We start from the raw sequence: 24,959 nt of genomic DNA, 5'->3' as shown, positions 1-24,959 counted from the left end.
TAAAATATGCATTAATGTTGAGACAAGCCAGTTCTGATTTTTACCTCACATCTTACTCCCTTTAGGCCCCAACAATAAAAAGAGTTCTCTAATCAGAAATGCATCAGCTGACCCCAAGGGTGTAAAATTAATTCACCTTAAATTACCTCAATTATTATTAATATTACCTCAGTGTCAAAATAAATAAATTAAATAAAAAGAAGTTAGATGAAATAAAAATCTTGCTTGTCTGAAAATTAGGCTGCAATTATAAACATTCATAATATCAACAAAATGTTGACCACATCGTTAGAAACTCGTGTTCAAATCAGCTTTACGCAATATGCACACATATTTATTCTTTAAGTCGTATTGTAGAGTAAATATGTAGAGGATTATATGCAGAGAAAATGTGAAAGAGACCTTAAATCTCAGTTTGGTTATATTCAATTTGTGAACAGTTCACACTGTTGCTATCATTTTATTGGAATATGACGATGAAAACTTTGAAATGAAAAAAGATTTGTTTTGTACCTGTATGCCTATCTATCCAGACTAAATAAACTGTATAAAGATGTAATATGTGGATCTCACCAAAGGAAGGTGCTGAGACATATAATATATTCAGTTCCACCTCTCTCATCTGAACATGCCCAGAGGTAGTGTTTCATATGATTATAAAGGGTGGAATTGCAACTCCCCAAGGTATTGTTTTGCTCTTTTTTTTTCTCTCCAAAAGTTTGCCAGTCTGTGTGTGTGCCTGCCAAAAACTTGGGAGTGGCTCTGAGTAAAACCCAGCCCTGGAGTCCTGCAGAGGCTTGTTGGTGAAAGTGGGAAGAAGATTTAAAAAAAAAAAAAAAAAAAGTTCTAGATGGAACAAAGATAAATACTTGATATCTGTGTGGCAGGAGTGAACATCACACATAACTCAACCACCGACTCCTATCTGGCCTTCTCAAGGAACATTTGACATTTATTTGCACAAAAATCAAAACTTTCTCTTGAGTTTCACTTGGACTTGAGGTAAAGTACTGTATGTTTGTTTACTTTTATCTACACTAGTAGATTAGTAAAACAAAAATCCAAAATGAAATGCAAAACAGTTTTTTTTCCTTAAAGTATAACTGGTATGATTGAACATTTTATTAACACCAGATAGGATTTCCAATATTTTGTGGCCGTGTACCTATTACTGAAAGCCATGAATAGTTAAAACACCATCTCTGGATTAGATTTAGACTTGTAGAGTTAGTTAAAATGTATGTTTTAATGGTTTAATGGACAGATGGTTGTGTAAAGTTAGAGCAGCACTAGACTTATGGTTGTTTAAAGCATCTTTGGCTGTATGTTCAGTAAACCTAATGTGTAATATGTAACTGCTGTGTGTGCAAGGTGTTTTTCTTGTGTAATCTTTTCTAACATTATTGCAGAAAATTACACTCGTGAATGTTTTGGGGTTGCTTCCATAATTTTGGAGTTATGTCAATAACTCTTAGAAACTAGCAAGACCACCATATAACATGGTCATATAATGAATTTGTTATGAGAATTTAGCTTGTTAGGGTTCAAATTCTGTGTACATTTTTTTTAAATCATGAGAGAAGACATCTGTGAGACAATATTTGATGGCAGGTCGTACAGTGGGTGTGGTGGGCAAAATGTAAAGAGTACGTTCAGAAGTCTTTTGTTTTCTTTCAAGCTATTGTACACATGACATGACAGGTGGCTTTTAAAATGTCCTCTACTCAACCTACGTTTATGATTAAGGCTGGGTTGTTGTTGTTGTTTTTTTTTTTTTTAAAGATAATCAAAGACTATGTGGGAAAAAAAGATTTGTGTTCTTGTTAAAACCTATTCTTGAATGAAACATGGGACCTTCTCCCTTGATGTTCTTGAAATTTCATTCACTATATGAAAAGTGAGATCGAGCAACATGCTGGTCTTATCTTTATATTATCAGTATAGAATAGTTGTGAAAAGGTGAGTTTCTTCTTTAGTGCAATATGTGTGAAAGTCCTTACAGTAAGCAGCCATTATATGTTTGCTCTTTATCATCAGTTTATCATCAGATGTTCTGCCAAAGTAAATGCTAATCAATGACAAATAAGTGCTGCAGTCTATTTACAACATTATGCATTCCACTTATGTGTATTAATTATATGTATATAAGAAGAAGAAAAAATGCAATCAGTACAGTTAGTATAACTTGCGAACAAAATGGCGTGCAGGTATTTTGTATGAATTATTATGAATATTATGAATATTATGAATATTATGAATATTATGAATATTATTATTATTATTATTATTATTATTATTATTTTGGAACATAAAACTTTAATTTTCTGAAAGTGACTTTCTGCCACAGCCTGTATGATATTTACAATGGACTGAAGTCTTTTTTGTAATTTTTCCAGTTAGCATGGAATGGATGTGTTAACGAGGCAAGCAGACGATTCAGGAGGAATTTCAGGAGAGAGAGGTAAGGAAGGTCAAATGCAAACAGCCAAAAACAGATAATAGAGCAGGCTGGTAAATAATAGTAGACCTAGTCTACTATATGTAGCATGGGCTACAATTCTGACATGTATTTAGAGACCGGTTTTAATGGCTTAAATGACTGGTTTCTCCTTTTAATTGCTCCCTGAGGGCACAGTCTTCATGTTTGTTTTCAGTAAGTGAGTCAGCCATCTTGTGGTGGTGTAGTGTCCTTGCATTACATTTATCGTAAATGGGCATTTAATTAATGTAGCTTTAATGCTAATGTGTTCTGGGTCTAACTGAAATTAAAACTAAAATCAGAAAGCACTTACTAAACTGCTCTTTCTACAGTTATAACTGAAACTATTTCGACAACCAGACTCACATCATTACCACCAAGTAAGTAAAATTATTTATTTATTATTTATAACATCATTTACCCACTGATCCTATGACCCCTCCACCTCACCCCTCCCCAGCTCACCCAGACGATTTTTTTGTAATAAGCAGAGAAACAGTGTATAGTAATTTTTTTTTTTTTGTGTGTGTGTGTGTGTGTGTGTGGTTCTCTCTCCATTAGAGGGCTTCAGTGGATCTAGCAGTAAGAGCATGAGTAACAGCTCTTGGGGAAACAGCTTTGAGAAGAATATTCTAAACCAAAACAGCAGCACCTCCTACTTCCCATCCTGTAAGACTTTACAGCAGTCTTTTCCGAGTCTTAAATGAACAATTACTGTAAAATAATGCAACAACATCCTGGAGGAGATGACTCACCACTGAGGGTGTTTATTCACCATTATTTTTTAATATTAAAAAATGTTAACAGTAAATAGTGTTTTAAACACAACTTTATCTACTGTTTATGACATTACCTGTGATGGGATCTTTAATGGTGTTGCAAAAGGGGAAAAGTGTCACCAAAAAAAAGGATTTTGCACCAAATATGATATCCAGTGAGGTTCATCCTCCTCCATTACCCACCTCCCTGTGTTCTTGGAGAGAAAAACAACAATCACTCAGTTATATATCCAGTTTTTCGTACATGTATGTCTGGTTTCAATACAACCTCAGAAACACTCACTTGTACAGCTTTATCCGAAACCTTCTGGAAGCTGTGAAATTATATATTATACTAAACTTTTACCACCTTTAATTTTTAATTTTACTGGTTTAAAAAAACAACAAACAAACAAACAAAAACCACTACATATAATTGCAAAAGGTCTATCTGGATCATTTTGATTAAGCAATTCTGGCACTCAACATACAGTATATTTGTCCAATGGCTGATTAATGCATACTGTTAACAATTCCATTATGTAACAGTAAGACAAACATAGACCTACATTAACTTACAAGTGCACGTTATTAAGAACTAATTTAGAGTCCCATCAAAATCTGAGAGTGTACAATAAATAAGTCCTTACATAGGAAGATTTAGATATTTGATGGAACACTTGGCTATTTTCCCCCCATTTGCAGTGAAAAGAAAATTGATTTCACACTATCTAGTTAATTTCTTAGTATTAGCTAATGCGATTAATAACTGCATTCAGTGTTAAAATGTTCAATACTAGACTATAGATAACATAAACTACAAATCCTATTGCCTAAACAGTACTATATACTATAAATATGTTTGGCGTGTAGATTACTTTTTGAAGTGAATTTTCTCCTCTCCATCAGCCTCAGTGGGTGTGAATGCAGGAGGATCAGTGTTAGATTATGGCCTGTTTATTGGTGATGACTCCATTGGGAACAGCAAAGGTGGAGGGGGACGTGGAGGCAGTACAGGATTTGAAAGTGTATCTGGAAAAGACTCTGGGTCAAAGAGCAGGTCCAGCTCCTCAGGAGGATTGAGAAGGACACAAGGTTCATCATCCTCCATTATTCACTCCCCCCTTTTCATGGAGAGAAAAACTACCATCAGTCACTCAGGAGGTTATGATGGTGAGTGTAACGATTTAATTTACACAGTGTACAGTCATGTTGTTGAGATGTATATTCAGTTTACATAAAACTACTGGGGGGGGTAAAAATTTTACTTCATCCTTCTTGACAGTAAGCCCATTCTGATGATTTTTATCTACAGGAAGTTCAAGCGCCAACTCATCACCAGAGCTCACGAGGAAGGACTATGGTTAGAACCCTTTTATAAGTAATGTGTATTTTAATAATTAAGAAATCATTAGTGGGTGCACACCCTGATTGCTGTAAGGGCACACTCAGTAAATGCTTGGGTTAAAGTACAGAAGAGACTCGAGTCCATTGTGCATAATAGTAAAAGATTTTTGGCCAGTGATTCATGTGAACATAACAGAGTGTGTTCTCATTGGGAGAAAAAGATAGTAACATCCAAATATCTTCTGTTGCTATGTTACATTCCATATTCCATATGGGCACTAACATAGTCATATAATAAGCTTTATGGCCAGTGCCTTTGCATGACCAGTATTTTAAAAATGTGTGTGTTTGTTTACATTCATGCATTTAGACTGGTGCTGCAGTACATTCATATATGAGAATGTATTATACTGATCAGAACTGGTGGTAATAAATAAACAAATAAAGAAAAGCATTTCTTGAAATAACTTCAAAATTGTCATGTCTTTTCCATAGGCTCATCTAGAGGAAGGTCCCAAACCAGAGGTAATTATTTCTGAATATGTATACACCATTACTGAATATCCTAGGTTAAATTTTGTTACCTCTACAATACAGTTTAACTAAACTGTATTTATTTTTTCAGTGAATTTCATTTATGTGTTTAGACGCACTATTGGATGGGGAAAGAAAAGAAAAGGGACATAAAGAAATTTGTGTAATTGTCTGTCACCACCTAATCCAATTATGTCTTTTTCAATAGAGAGTGAAATCAGGGTCAGATTACAGAGTGCATCTCCATCAACCAAATGTAAGTTTGTTTCCAAAATGTACATGTTTTTATCCAAGTTGCAAGAAGTTTCCATTCAAATTTCACACCGAACAATTACTCTTAAGTGTCTACATACATACATACATACATACATACATACATACATACATACATACATATTAATATACAAATATATAATATATATGCTCCATTCTATCCTGTAGTATTCTAAAGCCCTACTGTTACTAAGACAACCATATTTAACTGTATATTTTTAAACATAGTTTTCTTTGGAAAAGATCTCTAAATCTCTACCCCCATCATAACTCACAATGTGTAACAGGACCCCCACGTAGTCAATTTAGAAGTCATTGACAATAAAACAGAGGAATTGGCTTCACACTGTGTTATTACAGGGACAGAGCTGGATGATGTGAAGAAACTAGTGAAGAGTGGACGATCATCAAGTGTCAGCCCCACCCGCTCCACAGCCTCCTCCACCCTACCTGTTCCACGAAAAGCTAAAGTCGAGACCAAAATCATTAAACAAGGCACTCAGACTGGTATTTTATCACACATAACGCCAACCGACACCCACAGCATACATCAGAGGAAAATTAAATAAACAAGAAAAAAACTTTGTCTTGCAAGAGTGCCTTTAGTTAACTGGGCCTGTGTTATGACTTTGAAGACATCACAGTCCATCCAGCCGATGTGCTGCGTCAGGTGCTGCAAAGACCTTTCATCAGTTCAGTCACTTGACCTTACTACACAAGTAATCCAAAATGAGCTGGATGTCTGAAAACCTTTTTGTTCAGTTTATGATATATAGACATGTTTTCTACCACATAGCTGTCAATTCTATTTAATTTTATTTAACTAAAGACAATGTCACACAGCAACTTTACAGGAATCTGGATGTAGATTTAGATCTCAAACGAGCAATTGAGAGGTAACAGTGGCAAGAAAAAAACTTCCTGAAATGACATGAGAAAGAAACCAGACATAAGAAAAGAACCAGACTCAAAAAAGGATCCCATCTTCTTCTGGGTGACACCGGATAGTGGGACTATGAATCACTATTCTTCTATAACTGTGTAGTTTAAAGTGAAACAGTATTATGTGTGTTGAAAGGATGTTCAGTATGAGCATATTTTGAATGAGCAAGGGATATCAAAATATTCCAGTTTACCAAAACTCTCTATACCCATAAACCGCCAGATCTGCAACTTTATCTAAGAGAAGAGCTATTTAACAAAAATGCCCAAATGAACAAATCAACATAGACTTAAAGTTTGAGCCTGTGTCTGAGTTATGAACACTTTGTAGGGCTTTGTAGGAAAAGTAGTTTTCAGTATTCTAGGTACTGATAACCTGAACCTACACAATACCTTATCACACATTGTCCTAATGTTAAAGATGCTTTATATTATATTATATACAATTGTGTGTTTACCTTGTATTTTTCAGCCTCAGGGCAGTATGACACCACTATTCTGGACTCAGCACTTCCATCGTATACATGGACCAGCTCCACACTGCCCTCTAATGCTTCCAGCACTACTGCTTTTGCTTATCAAAGCAGCACAAATAACATGTCACCAGGATCTTCTCTTTTAAACACCACTTCACCTTCCTCACTGTCAGGTCAGCATGAGTTACACCAGTCTTCTTTATGTGTAATGATTTCTGACAGCAGGTGGCACTAGAAACAAAAAAACTCAATATCAAAGCCATAAAAGCCAAAACCACTTGCAGGACTCCTGCATTCTTAAATACCAAAATGAGAATTACTGCTAATATTGGACCTTTTTCTTCTAACACAATATGAGTATCATGGATAAATTGTTTTGTTTTTTTTTCATCACAGTGTATGGCTTCCAGAATAATCTTGCCACACCATCTAGTACACTTCTCACATCGAATACAGTTAACACACATTCAGGTATGACACTACAATCAGTATCCTGATTGTAGCTGTTATTAAAACACAATAAACATACAAACTCAGCATTTAGCACCTCTAATGATTTGAGTCTGTCTGATCCACAGGATACGGTGTGCAGAATTCTACAGGATACGGTGTCCAGAAAAACATTTCTCAGAGCATCGGTAGCACTGGTCTCGTTAGTACAGGAGTCTCTACTTCTACAGGTACTCATAATACTTACTGTTTATTTAATATACTTAGACCAGATGTTTTCACATAAAGTAAATATAAATATAAATATAAATAAATATATATATATATATATATATATATATATATATATATATATATATATATATATATATATATATATATATATATATATATAATATAAATAGAGATGTTTTGGACCTGGTGCATGACTAATAAATGAACCCTTTCCTCTGTTCAGGCACAACTACACGCTCTGTTAATGATGACATGCCACGAAAATATATTATTCTTGAGAAGGAGAATATTCCTTCAAAAAATGAAACAGAAGTGCTCATTCTGTCAAAGGACAGTGGGAAGCAGTTCTCCAGCAGCACATTGTATGGAAAAGGAGGTAAATGTGAGGATTTCATAGAGTTGCATTTGGATATTCAAAGATTATAAAAGTATTAATTTAACTATGCAAATGTGCATGTCACTGTAAATTCACAACATGAGTCCATGAGTAAGTTTGGCCTGATAAACACTTTTAATGAACAAAATGCTCTATTTTTGTCAGAGGCACAAGCACATTGCTAATTTGGTTGGCCATAAGCCAATTTTCCTCCTTTCACCCAGTTGGCATGTTTTTAGGTAGAAATGAATGCGCCTCCACTGATGTGGGTGGAACAACAGAACGGTGGGAGTAACATCCAAAATCTGCTGACCCACTTTGGTCCAAAATTAAACATTACTGCCTCTCAAGACCCTCTCTTTCTGCAAATGCAAGGCTAAAATTGTATTTCACTTTAAGCAAAGACTTTCAATTCCTGTGTCACATGTAGGTTAATGTAGGTTAGGACAGATGCAATTGCAGTTAAGAGTTTTAATGAAGATTATAATATCCAGAGGGCAAGGCAAAGGACATAAACAAAGACAGGCAGTGGTCAGGCAATCACGCAAACAGGCTAGAGCAGGTAAAGCAGAAGTCAAGGTCAAATGAGCAAACTAAGTCAAAAACCAGGCTAACAAACAGATTAAGGCTTGGTACATGACAAAGAAAAGATCAACTGAGCGTATACTTCACATATATACACGCGTATACCTTGCACATATACTAATGCCTGAATAGTCTCTATTATAGTGCAGTGTGATGTTGATTGTGATCAGGAACAGGTGGGTGTTATTAGTCCTTATGAGAAGGTGACATGTCTGTGTGTTACCTAGGGAGTTGTAGTTGTCGGACATGTTTGTAGTTTGCATTCCGTTAAATGGAGTCGTGCGTTTGCCATGACATGACATCCTGTCCCATTTTATACAGTACAGCCCAGTTTTGTTAATGTACACTTTGTATGTCACCACTCTGGCTTCTTCACCCTCATTACTTACTAAATACTGAATTATTTTACCTGTTACAAATTAGAACAAACAATTGGAAGTTCTTGCTGAATGTAAATTAAATCACTGATGCATTGTGAACAAATCATCAAATAACTGACCCCTTAAACTCCCAGGCCATGGTCAGGTCCAGACTTAACACTCCTTATTCGTCTAACACCTATTCATTTTACTGTATTTGCTGAGAAATACAGTGGTGCTTTAAAGTGTGTGAATTTACTATATATATATTCATAAATATAACCTAAAAGATCATCAGATTTTCACATGAATAAATAAATGACCAAGTGTAATATTTTTGTCTCATTTGTTTAATTATGTTCTCTTTGTCTACTTTTAAGACTTATGTGAAAATCTGATGATGTTTTAGGTCATATTTATTCAGATTTATTCAAATTCTGAAGGCTTCACAAACCTTCAAGCACCACTGTATGTTGTAAGGTGAATAACCAAATAATTAGCTGGAACTTTAAGGGGATAAATATAAGACACACCATAAATATTGCTATTATAAAGACAAAATCAAATTATGTGTCATTATAAAAATGTCTCTGTGCTGTGCATGCTGAGAAGACATGTTGATATTGTATTCATCCTAGCCCCATCTCCTGCCCCAGCTTTCTGCCTGTGCAATACTCACTAATGTGCACAGAATATATACAGTATGACAGCATGATATTATCTTTATTTTTCTGCTTGTACCATGATGATGAAAATGGGAACCTAAAGTCAAATATACACTAATGTAATCACTAACGTGGTCACATCCAATGATTTTCTTTAAAGGGTCTGTTTCGGATGTCTCACTGAAGAAGGAGACTGTGGCAAGCAGCACCACTGAGGCAGCTCCTGTCAAATTAAGTTCAAGCTCCTACTGTAAGCATTTCATTTCAACCTGTCTGACAGTAATGCCTTTATTTAACTGAAGTATTTCCATGTTGACATATTTTTCAATGATTAGACAGTTACTGTGAGTCTAGTCTTAGACAGTACTGTGAGGAAAGAGTATGATCATATTTATTGCATTGTGATATTTAATTTTAAAAAAATGAAAGTAAAAAAGCAAGTATATGTTTTTCCATTTTTTACAAATTTAAAGATGGATCTTCATCAGCTCCTACCAAAGATAAGGCTACATATGCAGGTAATGTCTCTCCTCTACCGGTTCTCAGTTTTCTCTAAAAAATCGGCTGTTGTAAAAACACAAAACTAATCTGTATGAGGATTTGTTGCTTGAGAGACATTTGTCCCTCTTTGTCCGTGTCTTGTTAGAGATCTATAAGGAGAAGAATGATGGAAAAGGAGGAAGCGGCTGCTTTGGCTGTGGTCCGAGCTGCTGCTCCTGGTGGAAGTGGCTGCTTGGACTGCTGCTTGGTCTTCTGCTGCTCCTCAGCTTCCTTTTTGGACTCATTGCTCTCGGTATGCTTTACTTAGGGTTATAGAGGCAGCATGGGTTTTCTCTTTGTCAAAACAGCAATGTGACATCAGAATTACACTCAATGCTCTTTTTTTCCTTTAAAGCGGAGCAGGTGAGGAAGCTGACAGAGCGTGTGGATGCTCTTGAGGCCCAGTTACAAACCAGCAGGGCTCACACTAGTCGACTGACTGGAAATAACATTCACAATCAAAAGGCAGGAGCATACATGGACAACAGTCTGGCTGCTTCTGATAACACACAGGACCTGGGAGCTGCTTCTTTCACAAACACTGCGGCCCTGCAGCGAACAATACAGAACCTCCTGCAAAAGGAGCTGCAGTCTGAGACATTCAGAGGTACCAAAACACAAACACACACACACACACACACACACACACACACACACATACACACACACACTGGTATCCAAAGTACATAACTTTAGCAATTGTCTTTTAGTCACATAAAAGCCTAGTGTTTAAAAACCAGTGTTTAAAACTTCACTAGCTGTGTGACTTAACACCATAGAAATCCATCCAAATCCCAAAATAGCATCACTCTATAAAAATAACAAATTTATTTAGATATCAGTCAGCAATATCAGTGCTGTCAGAATATTAATTCTTCACGTTACACAAGGTCCGAATTCCTCTCTTGAACATTTGCTGCACTTTCACTTTCACGCTCTCTTTCTCTCTCTCGCTCTGTCATCTTATCAAATGATCCAATAACACGGGAGACAGATAATCTATATAAAGCGCTTTTTCACGGGGCTTTAATTCACCCAAGATATGTTGCTATTTTGAAAATAGAGGTGGCTGAGTTTACATTTTGCAAAGAAACTAATTTCTCAGACCATTAAACATGTGTTTGTTTGCAATGCCTATCATACACAGTTACCATTCAGTTTCGTTGATAAATCACAAGAAGTAAGCATTTGAAAGAGTTTAACAGGTTTTGACTTTTGTTTTGCGTTAGTCAGTCAGACCCCCAAAGAACTCCAAGTTCTGTATCTTGCTCTGGAAGAAGTCGTAGCCTGTCTAGTAGAAGAGCTCCTGCTGAATCTGCAATATAGAAGTCCTTAGATGAGTCAAATTCTTGCCATAGATGGGCTCAATATTTCTATAACTTCCAGTATGACTCTGGGTAAAAGAGATGTAGATGTAGATCAAGATATAGTGGGAAACTGATACTCTTGGCTGGGCTTAGGGAGGAAGAAAAGGGCCTCTCATGGGATCACAGCTGTAGACAGAGCGTAAGCTTCAGGAATAGTGTATGCTTGGCTTTCTATTTAGGAACCTGAAAGGGTGAGATGTAGTAGCTCATAGTGCAAGAGCTTTGGAAAGCCAGCGGGTAGAATGAGAGGTGCTGAGTCATGTTGAGAGGGGCTGAGATGAACAAGGGAGAAGTTGAGGTGAATAGGGGAGAGGGGTAGAATATGTGAAGAAGGATGTGAGGTGTGAGGGAGGGGTTGGCATGAATGCGGAGGAGATTATTAATAGATACGGAAAGATGTCTGGGAATATATGAGACAGATCCATTATTTCACTCTTTTTGTGAGTTTGTATATATCCACACTGTCAATAAGAGTAATTGTATCCACATGCATAATCATTGCCTTGCATTCTACTGGAGTTTGTTGTGATATTACCCCTTCTCCTTTGATAAAGGCCCTATCATGCAAAAATCCTGTAATGGGTAGAGAAAGTGATAGATAAGAGTCTAAGAAAGAAGGTGGAATGAACTAGAAAGAAGGTGGAGCTTTCTCCCAGACTTCTCAAACTTTTCCCAAACTGCCCAAACTTATTATATTTTTTTTTTTTACTTTTTTTTTCTTTACAAACATCTGAACATTTTTGTAACTATTTGAATATAATTATTGTTGAATATTAATATCTCATCCAAAGTATTGGTGATACTCTTATATAACATCAAAACAGTGTAATTAGGTTAACTTTAATGCACATTTATTGTAACCTTTAATTGTGCGAGCATGCTGCATTCTTGGGCATAATAAAAATATGATTCATTTTATAATGCCTTTTTAAAAAATGTGTTTAAAATTACATTTACCATAAATAATGTAGAATCACATGCATTAAAAAAGTGCCTCGTTTATGAATCTGCTTTATTCTTTCTACTTGTAGCTAGCCTCACTTCCTCACTCAATTTAGAAAGAGGACTGCCAGGGCCTAAAGGTAAGGCACAGAAGCATGTCTGAAGAAAATGTTCTAGTATAGTTTTTCACATTGCGTTTGAGTCTCATATTCACAATAAGACTTTTTTTTTAGTTTGTCATTGCCTTGTAAAATCTTTACATATGAAATTGTCATTTTCAGGTGACACTGGAGCTCCAGGACCCAAAGGTCTGTAGAAATTCAGTCTTATTGTAGGCTTCTTGTGTACTGTAACAATTCAGTGGTTGAATTCACAGAGATGATGTATGCTGACCTTGCGGTTTCAGTATACCGTATGTACAAGCAATATGTGCAACATGACTAAAATTATTTAAATGCTTTTCAGGGGATAGTGGTTTCCCAGGGATGCCAGGTAATGTGTGAAAATTTAATTGTTTGAAGTTGTTGCCATTTCATAAATTTCTGTCAGTGCATTTAATCTGGTCATGTAATATGTACCTGTAGGTTCTCCAGGAGCATCAGGGCACCCAGGACTAGAAGGACCAAAAGGACAAAAAGGAAGTCCAGGTTCGTTCTCAAAAAAGTCATATCATCCCTCATATTGAATCACTGTTGGGTCTGATGTTTAGAAATAAGATTTTAAGCATTTTACTCTACTTTGCAGGCGAGCATGGTGCAGAGGGGCCTCCAGGACTCAGGGGCCGAGATGGGCCACCAGGGATGCGAGGAGAACCAGGTCCTTCAGGCATTGGAGAAAAGGGTGAAAGAGGTCAGACTCCATGTGTATCAGTAATTTGGGATGTTTTTATACTTGCATTATTTTGCAGATCCAAGTCCAGAGAGTTTGGTACATTCAGACTGTTTCATGATCTGTTTGTGGTCCCAGGAACAAATCTGTTTCACAGGAAAACAGTGGTTTGGGGTTCACTTCAGTTCAGGTGTGAGTTGTACCTTGTGTGAAAGTGACCCACTTCCAGGGCTGGGTAGTGATTAGTTGAACTCATCATATTTAAAAGAAGTGTTCTCATGTGTCTCAATGGCAGTAAAAGGCATTTTGCTGCCCCCAACTCTAGCTGAACTCAGAATTGTACAAGAGTACAGATTTGTGTATCCAAATATAAAAAAGGCCCTTAGTTTAAACATATCTTTGTTTGCCGTTTACTGTAAATCAAATATACAGTAGACGCAGTCCTTACATGTTTTGGCAGTGGCACTCTTTTGACTCTTTTGTATTCTAGTGCATTTGAAATTGGATTTGGATTTGGCAAAATTTAATGTGAATTATTCCATTTTTGTTTCTTTCAGGCTTTTCAGGAGAACCAGGAACTCGTGGCTCTCCTGGCCCAGCTGGTCCACCGGGTCCAAAAGGTTTATTTCGATTTTATATAGCATGGTGGTACATTGATACTTGGCTGGCATATACTTATTTATAATTTATTTATACTTGTTTTATGGGTTTCTTTATGATGTTGTAAAATGAATAATATGCTAAGGTCAGAATGCATTTGTCTTAACATATACAACACTGTGCAAAAGTCTTAGGCACATGCAAAGATGCTATAAAGCAAAGACGCTGTCAAAAAATAATGAAATTAAGCATTTGTGCATAAAAACTATTACATTACTATTAAAAACAGTAAACAATAATAAACTAAACAAAGTTAATATTAAGTGTAATAAGCTTTGCTGATTACAAATGCATCAGTTAAAAATGCATCTCAGTATAAATAATAATATGAATAATCATTTGTTATTCAGGTTCAGCAGGTGTTAATGGTCTGGCAGGTGCACCAGGTATGTATTAAAATTTATATATATAGTTTAAACTTTTTCAGTTCATCATACTGAGATTTAAAAGAAGAAAAATGATGAGCTGTATTATGGCCTGCTCAGGTGAACCAGGTCAACAAGGTTTCAGAGGGGAAGCAGGCCCTGCAGGACCTAAAGGTAAGCTACATGGCTGTGATCTAATTTTAATTGAAGTTTAATTAGACTGATCAATTCAGCTGAATAAATTAAAACCAATTATAAAGTGGGCAGTTTCTGAAAGATAAACATAATTTGATTCCTCTTTATTTTCTGCTAGGGGACCGAGGACCTCATGGATCACAGGGAATTAAGGGTCTGTATCTAATAGTATTTCTACAATTTGCACAATGCATGCAATAACATTGCTAATTCAAATTTAAGGTCTCATAATGTATGCATGGATTTTTTTTTTATTACAGGTGATCATGGTGAAAAGGGAGATCCTGGTGTACCAGGTGTGTGTGTGTGTGTGTGTGTGTGTGTGTGTGTGTGTGTGTGTGTGTGTGTGTGTGTGTGTGTGTGTGTGTGTGTGTGTGTGTGTGTGTGTGTGTGTGTGTGTGTGTGTGTGTGTGTGTGTGTGTGTGTGTGTGTGTGTGTGTGTTTGTGTTTGTGTTCGTACAGCCTGAATTTCAAGAAAATACTATCTTCAGTAATCAGTTTATTAATGGCATCACTCTGATTAAGCTCATGTAATGTTTTTCCCTCTGACTTTTTCTCCAGGTTTCCCAGGGGTTCCAGGAAAATCAGGACTCAACGGTGAGAAAGGAAGCAAAGGCTCAACAGGTGAGCAACTGATATAGAGACAAACCACAACTGCACTGGTGTACATGGCACATTATTTGTCTGTCAATGTATGCCTTTGTTGTTGTTTAATCCTACCATACTTTTGCTAAATGTTTATGTTTACTCAAGTATAATCATGTTTATATATATTCTCACAGCAACATGCAGTATTTATTCATATAATTTGCACATTATTAGGGGCTTCAGGTGCAGATGGTGAAAAGGGCCAAAGAGGTGAGTATCATACTAGCAAATTACAATTGAAACAGTCAGACAACAAACACTTCCTCATATTCATTTTCTTTTATTCAAAACTCAAGGTGACCAAGGTCCAATTGGGATGCCAGGAATCAGAGGCCCTGCTGGACCACCTGGTGATGCTGGACCTCCAGGTATTACATTATGGCAGTGTGCTCATTGTCTTTCACTGTCAATGAGTCTTTCTCATTGAAATTAACTTTTTCGGCAGGTTATTTCTGTCGTAACAAAAGCAAAATTTGTTAATTCACTTTTTAAAAAATATCTGGGGGTTTGATTCCCGCCACTTCCCAGTGTGTGCGGAGTTTGCATGTTCTCCCCGTGCTGCGGGGGTTTCCTCTGGGTACTCCAGTTTCCTCCTCCAGTTCAAAGACATGCAGAGTAGGCTGTCCAAAGTGCCCATAGTGTATGAATGGGTGTGTGAATGTGTATGTGAGAGTGCCCTGCGATGGATTGGCACCCTGTCCAGGGTGTACCCTGCCTTGTGCCTGATGCACATTGGGATAGGCTCCAGGTTCCCCACAACCCAGTAGGATAAGCGTTATAGAAAATGAATGGATGGATGGATGGATGGATGGATGGATGGATGGATGGTTTAACCTGTTTTCACATTTTTTATTCTAATAGGAGCACCAGGGCTTCAAGGACCTCCAGGTAACTCAATGCATTAATATAATTTTTAATTAGCATTGTTGTTTCATGAATATTAACAGTGCTATATTAAAATGTGGCTCCTAAATGTTAATCACAGTATTCCCCTTCCTGTAGGCATTGCAGGACTTCCTGGACAACCTGGTGTTAAAGGTTTGTATTGTTGCATTATACCTTAATACTACATTATACCTATATAAAGGTGTAATGACACATGTAATGAACAAAGCAGATATGTTTTGCATTATTGTATTTTATTGCTCTGTTCTTTTTTTTTTTCTTTTTTTTTTACATGTACAAGCTCTCACAAATGCACTACATTACATTAGTCTGTCACATTTGTGGTTCACTTACTTGCTTCAAATGACATCATGGATGTCCTAAATCTAAAAATATTTTACAGGTGAAAACGGTGAACCTGGCAGAGTTATCAATGCAGGTAAAGCCTTAACCTTTTTGCACTTGATTTACATTTGCATGATGTGCTTGATTTACATTTTTACACTTTTAAGACTCATACTATACTTTATATAATTTCAATCTACAGCAGGCTCCAGCTCTGTGGCAATTCCTGGACCACCAGGGCCTCCTGGACCACCTGGACCTGCTGGACCTCCAGGATTGTCAGGTGGGTCACAGAACACACTTTCTTCCTGCTAGATTCTACTATTTTGTTAAAGTACAGTGTGTGATTAAACAGTTAATTGTATTAATCCAATTTCTTCTCTCACTATAGGCCCTGTTGGTCCTGCTGGAATTCCTGGCCAACCAGGTAAATGTGCTTTTTCCAGATTAGTATCTGCTACAGAAGTTGGTTTGTAATGTATTTCAATAAAACATTGCTACTTTAAATATAGTAGTGAAACTCTGTACCCATCCATCACCTACGAAACATAACCTACCATAAAAGAGAGTAAGAAGTAAGAAGAAAGAAAGAATCATAGAAAATGGTTGCGCTCTCTGCTTTTCACACACTTCAGTGTGCCGTGTATCATCTGCCTACACAGCCTAAGGTCTTTACAATCATCATTTGCCCATCCATTTGTCTGTACAGGTCCTAAAGGTGATAAGGGTGATCAAGGAGAGGCTGGGGTCACAGATAAAATTAATTCAGCTAGAGGAGAAAGTAAGAAACACTTCAAAAATAGATTTATAACGAGCATGATGTATTACTCTGAGAACAATGCTAACATTTGTATGGTGTATTTCTTTTAGGACTGTTTGGTTCTTTAGACACTCAAGTTATTCAGGGACCACCTGGTCCCCCGGGGCCTCCTGGAGCTCCAGGTATATGACCATCATCAGTAAAGTGCACTTTTGATCATCATGGTTTCCTCTTGGTATTTAACTATTCCCCATAGATATGCCTGTAGAATTTTTGATCTAGAATATTCAAAATCCATGTGAATTTAGAGATTGTGAAAATATGATGAGTTACTCCATAAATGTTGAAAAAGAGCCTTGCGTTGACACAGTGTCTGTGCTGTCAATATCCATTCCTTATCCTCATACTTTCAGTGCTGTTTTGTAGGATATGGCACACCTGGCCCAAGAGGAGAGAAAGGAGAGAGGGGACAGCCAGGGAGCTTTGTTCCCAACTCAGGTCAGCTTTACTACTGTTGAGTCAGATTATGACAAGTGGTGCTAATTTGTGCAGAGTAGTGTAGCATAAATATTGTAATGTTTTGATGCATTTCTGACATTTGTGCTCATAAAACCATAACAGGAACATTTTTCGCTGGACCACCTGGACCACCTGGACCTGCAGGTCCTAAAGGAGACACAGGTAAATCTTTAGGATTGTTCTCAGGAATGTTTGTTGATTTAGATTGTACTTAATAAACTATTATGTTTTCCTTTCCTAACGTTTTATCATAACAATATAATATCATTGTTTTAGGATCACAAGGGCCTAGAGGATACCAAGGTATGTAGCCCTGTTAGCATAATCAGTAATGGACAGAAATGTCCCATGCTCACTAATAGGCTTACATCATCCCTGTTTGTTATTTGTCCTCTGTAGGGGATCCAGGTCAGCCTGGTCTACCTGGAAGACCAGGGGGATCAGGAGAAGTCAGACGTAAGTTTAGAGCAGTTTATTTTAGTTGTTAGTGCTAATTCTTAGCTATGTAGATCCATTATTCCCTTATTCCATCCATAACGTTGTCACCCATGTTGTAACTAACCCCCAACAGGTGTTTCACTGATCATCATCATCATATGGATTATAACTGTTGCAGATGTATACATATTTTTGTTATTTCAATGATTGTGTACGTAGATCTAAATACATGCATGTGATATTTTATAGAGTATAGTGGAGCTCAAGGCCCCGCTGGGCCACCTGGACCTCCAGGGCCACCAGGTCAACAGGGTGCTAAAGGTAAAATATCTATTCAAACTTGTCTAATTGTATGAACAGAACAGAAGATCATTATTAACCTACTGACACTTTGTGTTTCACAGGGGACAGTGGCATTCCGGGTGCTCCAGGGATCCCAGGAACATCAAGAGGTAAAATCTTTACTATAAATAAGCTTGACAACACTCAGATTTACAATAATTACAGATCTTGCTTGCCATAACTGTAGAATTGTGTTCTCTGCCAAGGTTCAGGTTCTGTCGGAGTTCCAGGGCAGCCTGGACCCCCAGGACCTCCTGGACCACCTGGTTCTCCTGGACAGTCTGGATCTTCAGCTGACTATCGCCGTTTCATTATTGACTACATGCAGAGTAAGTTAGACAGTCTCAAATCCCACATGAATATTAGATTTGGAGGTGTTCTGTACGGTATGTACAATCGAGACTATCTTTATATATGAACAAATTGTGCTTGGCCTTCAGGTGACAGTATGAGGCAGCATTTGTCTGGTTTCCAAGGGCCTCCTGGTCCTCCAGGGGCCTCAGTGTCTGTTGAGGATGTGGCATCTCGTGTTATCGCATACATTCAGCGTAAGTCCAGAACCTCTAAAGGATTACATAACACTGCAGAAAAACTTATTTAAAGCATATATGGTGTGTTTTTTTGTTCATTGTTTTCTCATCAATTTCCAAAAAAAATACTCTATAGTGGCAAAAGTACTTTTTTACTGAAAAAAAAAATTAATAGCAGTTTTATGGAAGTACTCAGACCTTTTCACCTGTGGTAAATATCTGGACATGATTTAGGAAGGCACAACTCTGTGTAAACTGTACATTAGCATAAAAGGCAAGCCCCGAGGTCAAAGAAAGTCCTAAACATTGATTGGATAACTTGGAAGAAACATGAAAATATTGCAAAAGTCTCTAACCAAAATGATATAGCTTGAGAGGTTTTGCCGAGAGGAATGGCAGAAGATCCCCAAAGTAAAGTAAATGTGATTCCTGTTTTTAATAAAATAAAATAAAAACACCTGTATATGCTTTTATTGTTAGAATATTTGCTTGCAGATTAATGAGAAAAATCTTTATTCCAGTTTAGAGTAACATAAAACACTGTATGATATATGCACGATTCTCAATATTAATATTGTCAAAAATCATTTGTTCTAGGCTCTGGATTAAGTGGATCCCCAGGTCAGCAGGGTCCTCCTGGCCCTCCTGGCTCTATATCTGTTAGTGACATTATTGCGTTATTACAAAGTAAGTGTTTTATGTCGATTCCGTGTCTGTGTCTAGTATAATTGCATTTATAATTACATACAAATTTTCATAAATGTATTATTAAACTTGTTTTTCTGATGTTTGTTCAGGAGATGATGTTAGGCGTTATGTAATTGGTCCTCCAGGACCACCCGGCGCTTCAGGAAGTGTAAATCTAGCCAACATTGACACACAAGAAGTGGCAAACTATGTTCTGAGAATAATGAATGGTATGTCATAGGATCAAAAGGATCAAACCACCTAAATGAAAGTGCCTTCAGTTGTTCCCGAGCTCCACTTTTCAATAGTTAAATATTAGAAAATGTTTCTCTTTGTGTTTAGATCGAGGGTTGACAAGTAGACCTGGACCTCCTGGTCTTCCTGGTCCACCTGGTCCACCTGGCCAACCAGGCTCCACCTACAGTGACATCACTGCTTTGATTGAGAGTAAGTCTCAAATTTGTGGACTGTGCTCATGATTCTGTAGTGTGTAACAGTAATATTTGTTTACAGATTGATGTTGAACTTTACTCAATTCCTTGTTTGTTTGTTGTTGTTTTGTTTTTGTTTTGTTTTTTACATTTGTTGTCCTAACTTTACATTTGAATCATATCTTCTGCTGAAGGGTCAGGACTTAGAGCAGGTCTTCAAGGTCCTCCCGGTCCTCCAGGAAGACAGGGCCTACCTGGTCCAGTTGGTCCCCCAGGAGCTCCGGGCTCTTCAATCTCAGGATATAGAATTGAAGACATCCAGGCATACATACAAAGTGAGTTCCTCCTTTTACCTTTTGCTCATGAAAAATATAAACATGTAATAGTCACACAAAATACTTTTTTTGTTTGTTTTTAAATTCCAGATTCTGGCTTACGGGGAGCCCCAGGGCCACCTGGCCCTCCAGGACCTCAGGGGCCTGCAGGGGAATCTAGGGCACTTGTGTCCTATGACACAACCAGTCAGAGAGCACACATTCGTGCTGAGCTTCAGGAGTATCTCAGTAGTGAGTTCAACGGCTCCCATATATTCGGCTTATTATCTTTGTTCTTGGGTAGTGCATGATAGGAACTGATAATGAAGTGCTGTAGTAAATGATCTATCAGTATTAACACTGAGAAACATTTCAGTAAGCACACCCATTTACACCTAATTATTCAGTGTGGCTCATATCTAAGATTTTCACTTGCATTTACACTTGCGGACAAACGTGTCTCTGATTAGTCTAACTGTTCTATCAGTCGTAATATGCAAATCGCCACACAACATTGATGACCGACTTATTCTGTGGTTCCTTGTTTCCAGTTTAACTGGAACATTTTAGGTAGTTCTGTCCAACTAAAGATGGGTGAAAATTAAAGGTAAAATCAGAGGAATGAACACTGAAAGATATTCCCTCAATTATTATTTTGATAATGTGTGGGAGAGAGTGCCATCTAACACCAAAATACTTTAGGAGTTCAGTTGAGTTGAGAGCTGGTGACCAAGGCCATGGCATCATTAAGCCCTAGTATTCCTTTGGATGAAACAGTGTCATCCTGAAAGAGACCAATCCTATGAGGATAGAAATGTTTCATCATAGGATAAAGAGGACCAGTCAGATTTAACTTGGTATTGATTTAAAGCGATGCGTCCCTTTAATATGGCCTTGGACAAGTAGAGCCAAAGCATTTCACAGCATAAAAGAGCCACTGGTTTGTCCTTTTGTTTATCATATGTCTGTAGTCCTTAGTAAATATGCAAGAAAGAATAAATGTTCTGCACTTATATAGCACTTTTATCCAAAGTGCTTTACACTGTGTCTCATTCACCCATTCACACACCAGTGGTAGCAGAGCTGCCATGCAAGGCACTAACTTGCCATCTGGAGCAATTTGGGGTTCAGTGTCTTACCCAAGGACACTTCTGTATGTGGAGTCATGAGGGCCCGGAATCGAACCGCCAACCCTACGATTAGTGGACAACCCGCTCTACCACCTGAGCCACAGCCGCCCCATTGAGAACACATAGTATTTTTACTGATAGTGGCAAAAATAGATGTGGATAAAACTGTCACAGACGAGGTATAAAAGTAGCTTAGCTACAAATGAGAGTGATCAATTATGCTGAAGGTAGTTAACCAGTAACCAAGTAGCTAGTTAATACTGTAGCAATACAAGTTACATACCCTGATGCTGAAAATGCATGAAACAACCCAGTTGGATAATAGACCAGAAGATCCTAGTGGTATAATCTTGAAGACACGTTGTCAAGGGTTTCATCTGTTCAATCGTGAGGTTCATTCACGTTAAGGATTATATCAGTGTAATCATGCTGACATAACCTTGTGAGGCTATAGTCTTTTCAAATTACAACTAAATTTTCGGCATGGGACTTTTCAGGTGATGCTATGCGGCGGTACACCTCAGGCCTTCCTGGACCCCCTGGTCCTCCAGGACCCCGTGGTGAAAAAGGGGACCGTGGTGATTCTGTGGGAGGTGGCTACTACTATGCTGCTGACCGCAATGGAGTCAGGTTGGCTGAAGCAGACTACTCCAATGTTGCTCTGAAAGTCACTGACTACATTCGGAGTGAGTGAAGTCAACTTGTTCTTCAAAAAGTTGAAGTTTTATAGTATAAGTTTGAATTACTGAATCATTCCTTGGTGAACTAAACCTTCCATTTCCCCACCAGATCAGGGACTACTGCAGGAAATGAATGAAAATTATTGGAGATCTCATTCCATGGGAGTCCAAGGCCCTCCTGGTCCTCCTGGGCCACCTGGCCATCCTGGATACAGCCGTGTTTTTGCTACCTATGGAAATGTCACTGCAGATCTCATGGATTTCTTCAGAAGTGAGCACCTTTATTTTGGTTATAACAGATACTTTATGACTGAAGTTATCAGGTCAGACAAGACCACACATATAAAACATAAAATGTTTTATGTGACAGAGGGCTTGTGAGTAGCATTACAGAAAAGTGCGGGAGATCACAAATTTGAATCCTGATGATGCCATAGTCATCCGTGACCAATAGTCCAAGAGAGCAAAACTGTACTCTTTGGGTGCGAGAGATGGCTCTGGTCTATCGGAGCAAGCTCATGTGGGCTTATGACTTTAGAAGAGGGTACTTAGAGCTTTCCTCAGAGTGGATTACACTGCCCTGTGATGCAGCATGAGTAGCAGTTCAAAAAATATGTAGTGGCTGGCTTTATGTCTTTTGGAGATAACACATTCTAACCCAAACCCTCCCAAATTGCTAACTGTCATGTGATAGAATAGAGCTAGTTAGAAGAACGCTAAAAAAAGAAGAAAAAAACTACCTGAAACTGCAAAGATTTTGACTGAATTATTCACAATATGTATTAATATGCACTAAGGAAGCAGACTCTAGTCTCCATGTTCTGCGTGCATACTCTGCTGTATGAATTGATTAAATACTATGGAGAAAGAATGGCAAAAGGTATGTGCCAGCAAACTGCCTGCATTTATTGTCCATTTAGTACTGTTTTCTTAAACTATCTTTTATTTTTCCAGTACATGGTACTATTCCAGGTCCACCTGGTAGGCAAGGGCATAAAGGAGAAAGAGGATACCCTGGACCTAAAGGAGAAAAAGGTACATCTGAATAATACTGTCATTACTCCTAGCGTTAGACTCTCACAATGATGAGACAAATGAATCTAAATAAATACATTAATAAATTTACCGGAGAACACAGAATGCATTGCTTATCATTTATAGAAATTCTAGTAAAGTAGGTTGATGTGCGTGTAACTGACCAGGAGGAAATGCTAATGATGAGATAGTACTGATTTAGGGAATTTTAATGTTCTTTTAATTCATAGGGGAGATAGGAAGACAAGGCATACCTGGTATTCAGGGACCAAGAGGTCCAGAGGGGCCAAGGGGACAAAAGGGTGAGAAAGGTGAGTTACAGATTTTGCAGCTGTTACTGTGTATACAGCAATTCCCTATTATGCACTTGATTAGAAGATTAGATGAACAGACAGGCACAACTGCATGTCGGTCATATATGCACATGTCCCGTGTTCAAAATGATGTCATGGTCCTGCACTCAAGACATCCCGCAACACACTTGGAACTACACTTATAACAGGACATTACTTTTCTTTAAACTCAGACATGAGCAAAATATGTGATAATGCAGTAAAAGGTAATTGTTATATTTTTCCTGTGGTATCTCAGGTGTTCGAGAACTTGCCCATAGCTGCAGAGTGAAAGGGTTTGATCCCTGCTGTTATGACTTATGACTTATATTGTTCTCTTCAGTTGGAAATGCTGGTTTTGGATAAAGGCACTGGCTTAAATGGCAGAATAATATAATCACAAAAGATGGTCGTGTGATGCTTGAGAGTAAATTAATTGAATATAGTAAAATACAGAGTATGGTAACGTTTACAAGTTTACAGTATAACACAGACTGTGCCCCAGGCCTCTAGTGGAAAGCTTTCCTAGAAGAGTGGAGGTTATCGTAACAGCAAAAGGGGGATTAAATCTGGAACTGGATATTTAAAAAGCACATATGGGTGTTGGTCGGCTGTCCACAAACTTTTGGCCATATAGTATAGTTACCCACACTGTTCTGGTGTTTGTGCAGTGCTTCATTTGTTCTTGTTGTATACTGGTGTTATTTTTATGTACCTCTGTGCACTAAGCTCTAGTATTGTTTTGTACAATAAATCATGCCCCTGGAGGCCCACTAACTTCTTGCATGTGAAGGGGATACCAATTAAAATAAATGGTGTATTTCTAGGCTGGTCTAACTCAAGTTTTAAGATACACGTATGACGCCAGTCATTTTGACTTCTTGTTCCAATGTTTCCATTTTCCACAGGTGAAATCCAGATTGGTCGCCGGAGGAGGAGTCTTGGCGTATAAAGGCTTACATTTGTTTCGGTCATAAAAACTTTTTCTCTTCATGGTGGCTTTGAGGTATATAGTGAAGCAATCTAGAACGGGCAAGCATTTGAAATGTGTCTTGGCCAAAGTCTGTTCAGCAGGCCTGATGTAGTGCAATTTCTCAAATAATACAAATTACTTTACCTTTCAGCATGGTATTTAATCCATATGATCCTCATCTTCAGTCTTCATAATTACAGATAAAAACACTGTTTTGTACTTTTCATATTTTTTTTTGTTCTTGTTGTTTGTTTAATGTGGAAGTAGTTTTATACTTTACTAGACTGCACATTTGGAACACTTCATTTTGATTTGTGTAGCCTAAAAAATGTTCTTGCACTCCTGATAAAATATAAGAATGTAGTATAATTTGGCACAACATAAAAGAGCTAACCTTCACTGGATTTTAAGGTTTCAAACCTTTTTTTTTTTTATTCAAAAGTTTAATATGAACTAAATTCGTTTACCAAACGTAATAAAATTTAAAATGATTTAAATGTTTAGCAGTTGGTGCTTTGATGTGATTCCTCCACCC

At 37.6% G+C, this 24,959-nt stretch overlaps 1 protein-coding gene across 1 annotated transcript; it reads left to right on the top strand.

Moving 5' to 3' along the window:
• The first annotated feature begins 777 nt into the window (after positions 1-777).
• On the top strand, positions 778-24,927 carry col17a1b (collagen, type XVII, alpha 1b). Its single transcript, XM_017463822.3, has 55 exons — positions 778-1,002; positions 2,401-2,461; positions 2,812-2,859; positions 3,041-3,148; positions 4,147-4,410; positions 4,553-4,600; positions 5,080-5,109; positions 5,327-5,374; positions 5,752-5,898; positions 6,806-6,982; positions 7,206-7,280; positions 7,388-7,489; positions 7,717-7,869; positions 9,639-9,728; positions 9,952-9,996; positions 10,125-10,271; positions 10,374-10,625; positions 12,417-12,467; positions 12,609-12,635; positions 12,793-12,819; positions 12,912-12,974; positions 13,072-13,176; positions 13,713-13,775; positions 14,166-14,201; positions 14,301-14,354; positions 14,494-14,529; positions 14,636-14,671; positions 14,937-14,999; positions 15,198-15,233; positions 15,320-15,391; positions 15,885-15,911; positions 16,026-16,061; positions 16,312-16,347; positions 16,456-16,536; positions 16,645-16,680; positions 16,963-17,034; positions 17,124-17,195; positions 17,440-17,511; positions 17,635-17,694; positions 17,809-17,835; positions 17,932-17,988; positions 18,220-18,291; positions 18,375-18,422; positions 18,519-18,641; positions 18,753-18,860; positions 19,440-19,529; positions 19,640-19,759; positions 19,872-19,976; positions 20,155-20,295; positions 20,386-20,526; positions 21,902-22,090; positions 22,194-22,355; positions 23,039-23,119; positions 23,350-23,430; positions 24,360-24,927. The coding sequence occupies exons 2-55, from the start codon at positions 2,407-2,409 to the stop codon at positions 24,401-24,403; spliced, it is 4,539 nt and encodes a 1,512-aa protein (XP_017319311.1). The 5' UTR covers positions 778-1,002; positions 2,401-2,406; the 3' UTR covers positions 24,404-24,927.
• Positions 24,928-24,959: the final 32 nt, after the last annotated feature.

Source organism: Ictalurus punctatus, chromosome 3, assembly GCF_001660625.3.
Source record: "Ictalurus punctatus breed USDA103 chromosome 3, Coco_2.0, whole genome shotgun sequence".
In the NCBI taxonomy this organism is placed as follows: Eukaryota; Metazoa; Chordata; class Actinopteri; order Siluriformes; family Ictaluridae; genus Ictalurus; species Ictalurus punctatus.
Note: the sequence above shows the minus strand (reverse complement) of the source record. Positions and strands in the feature narration are given on the sequence as shown.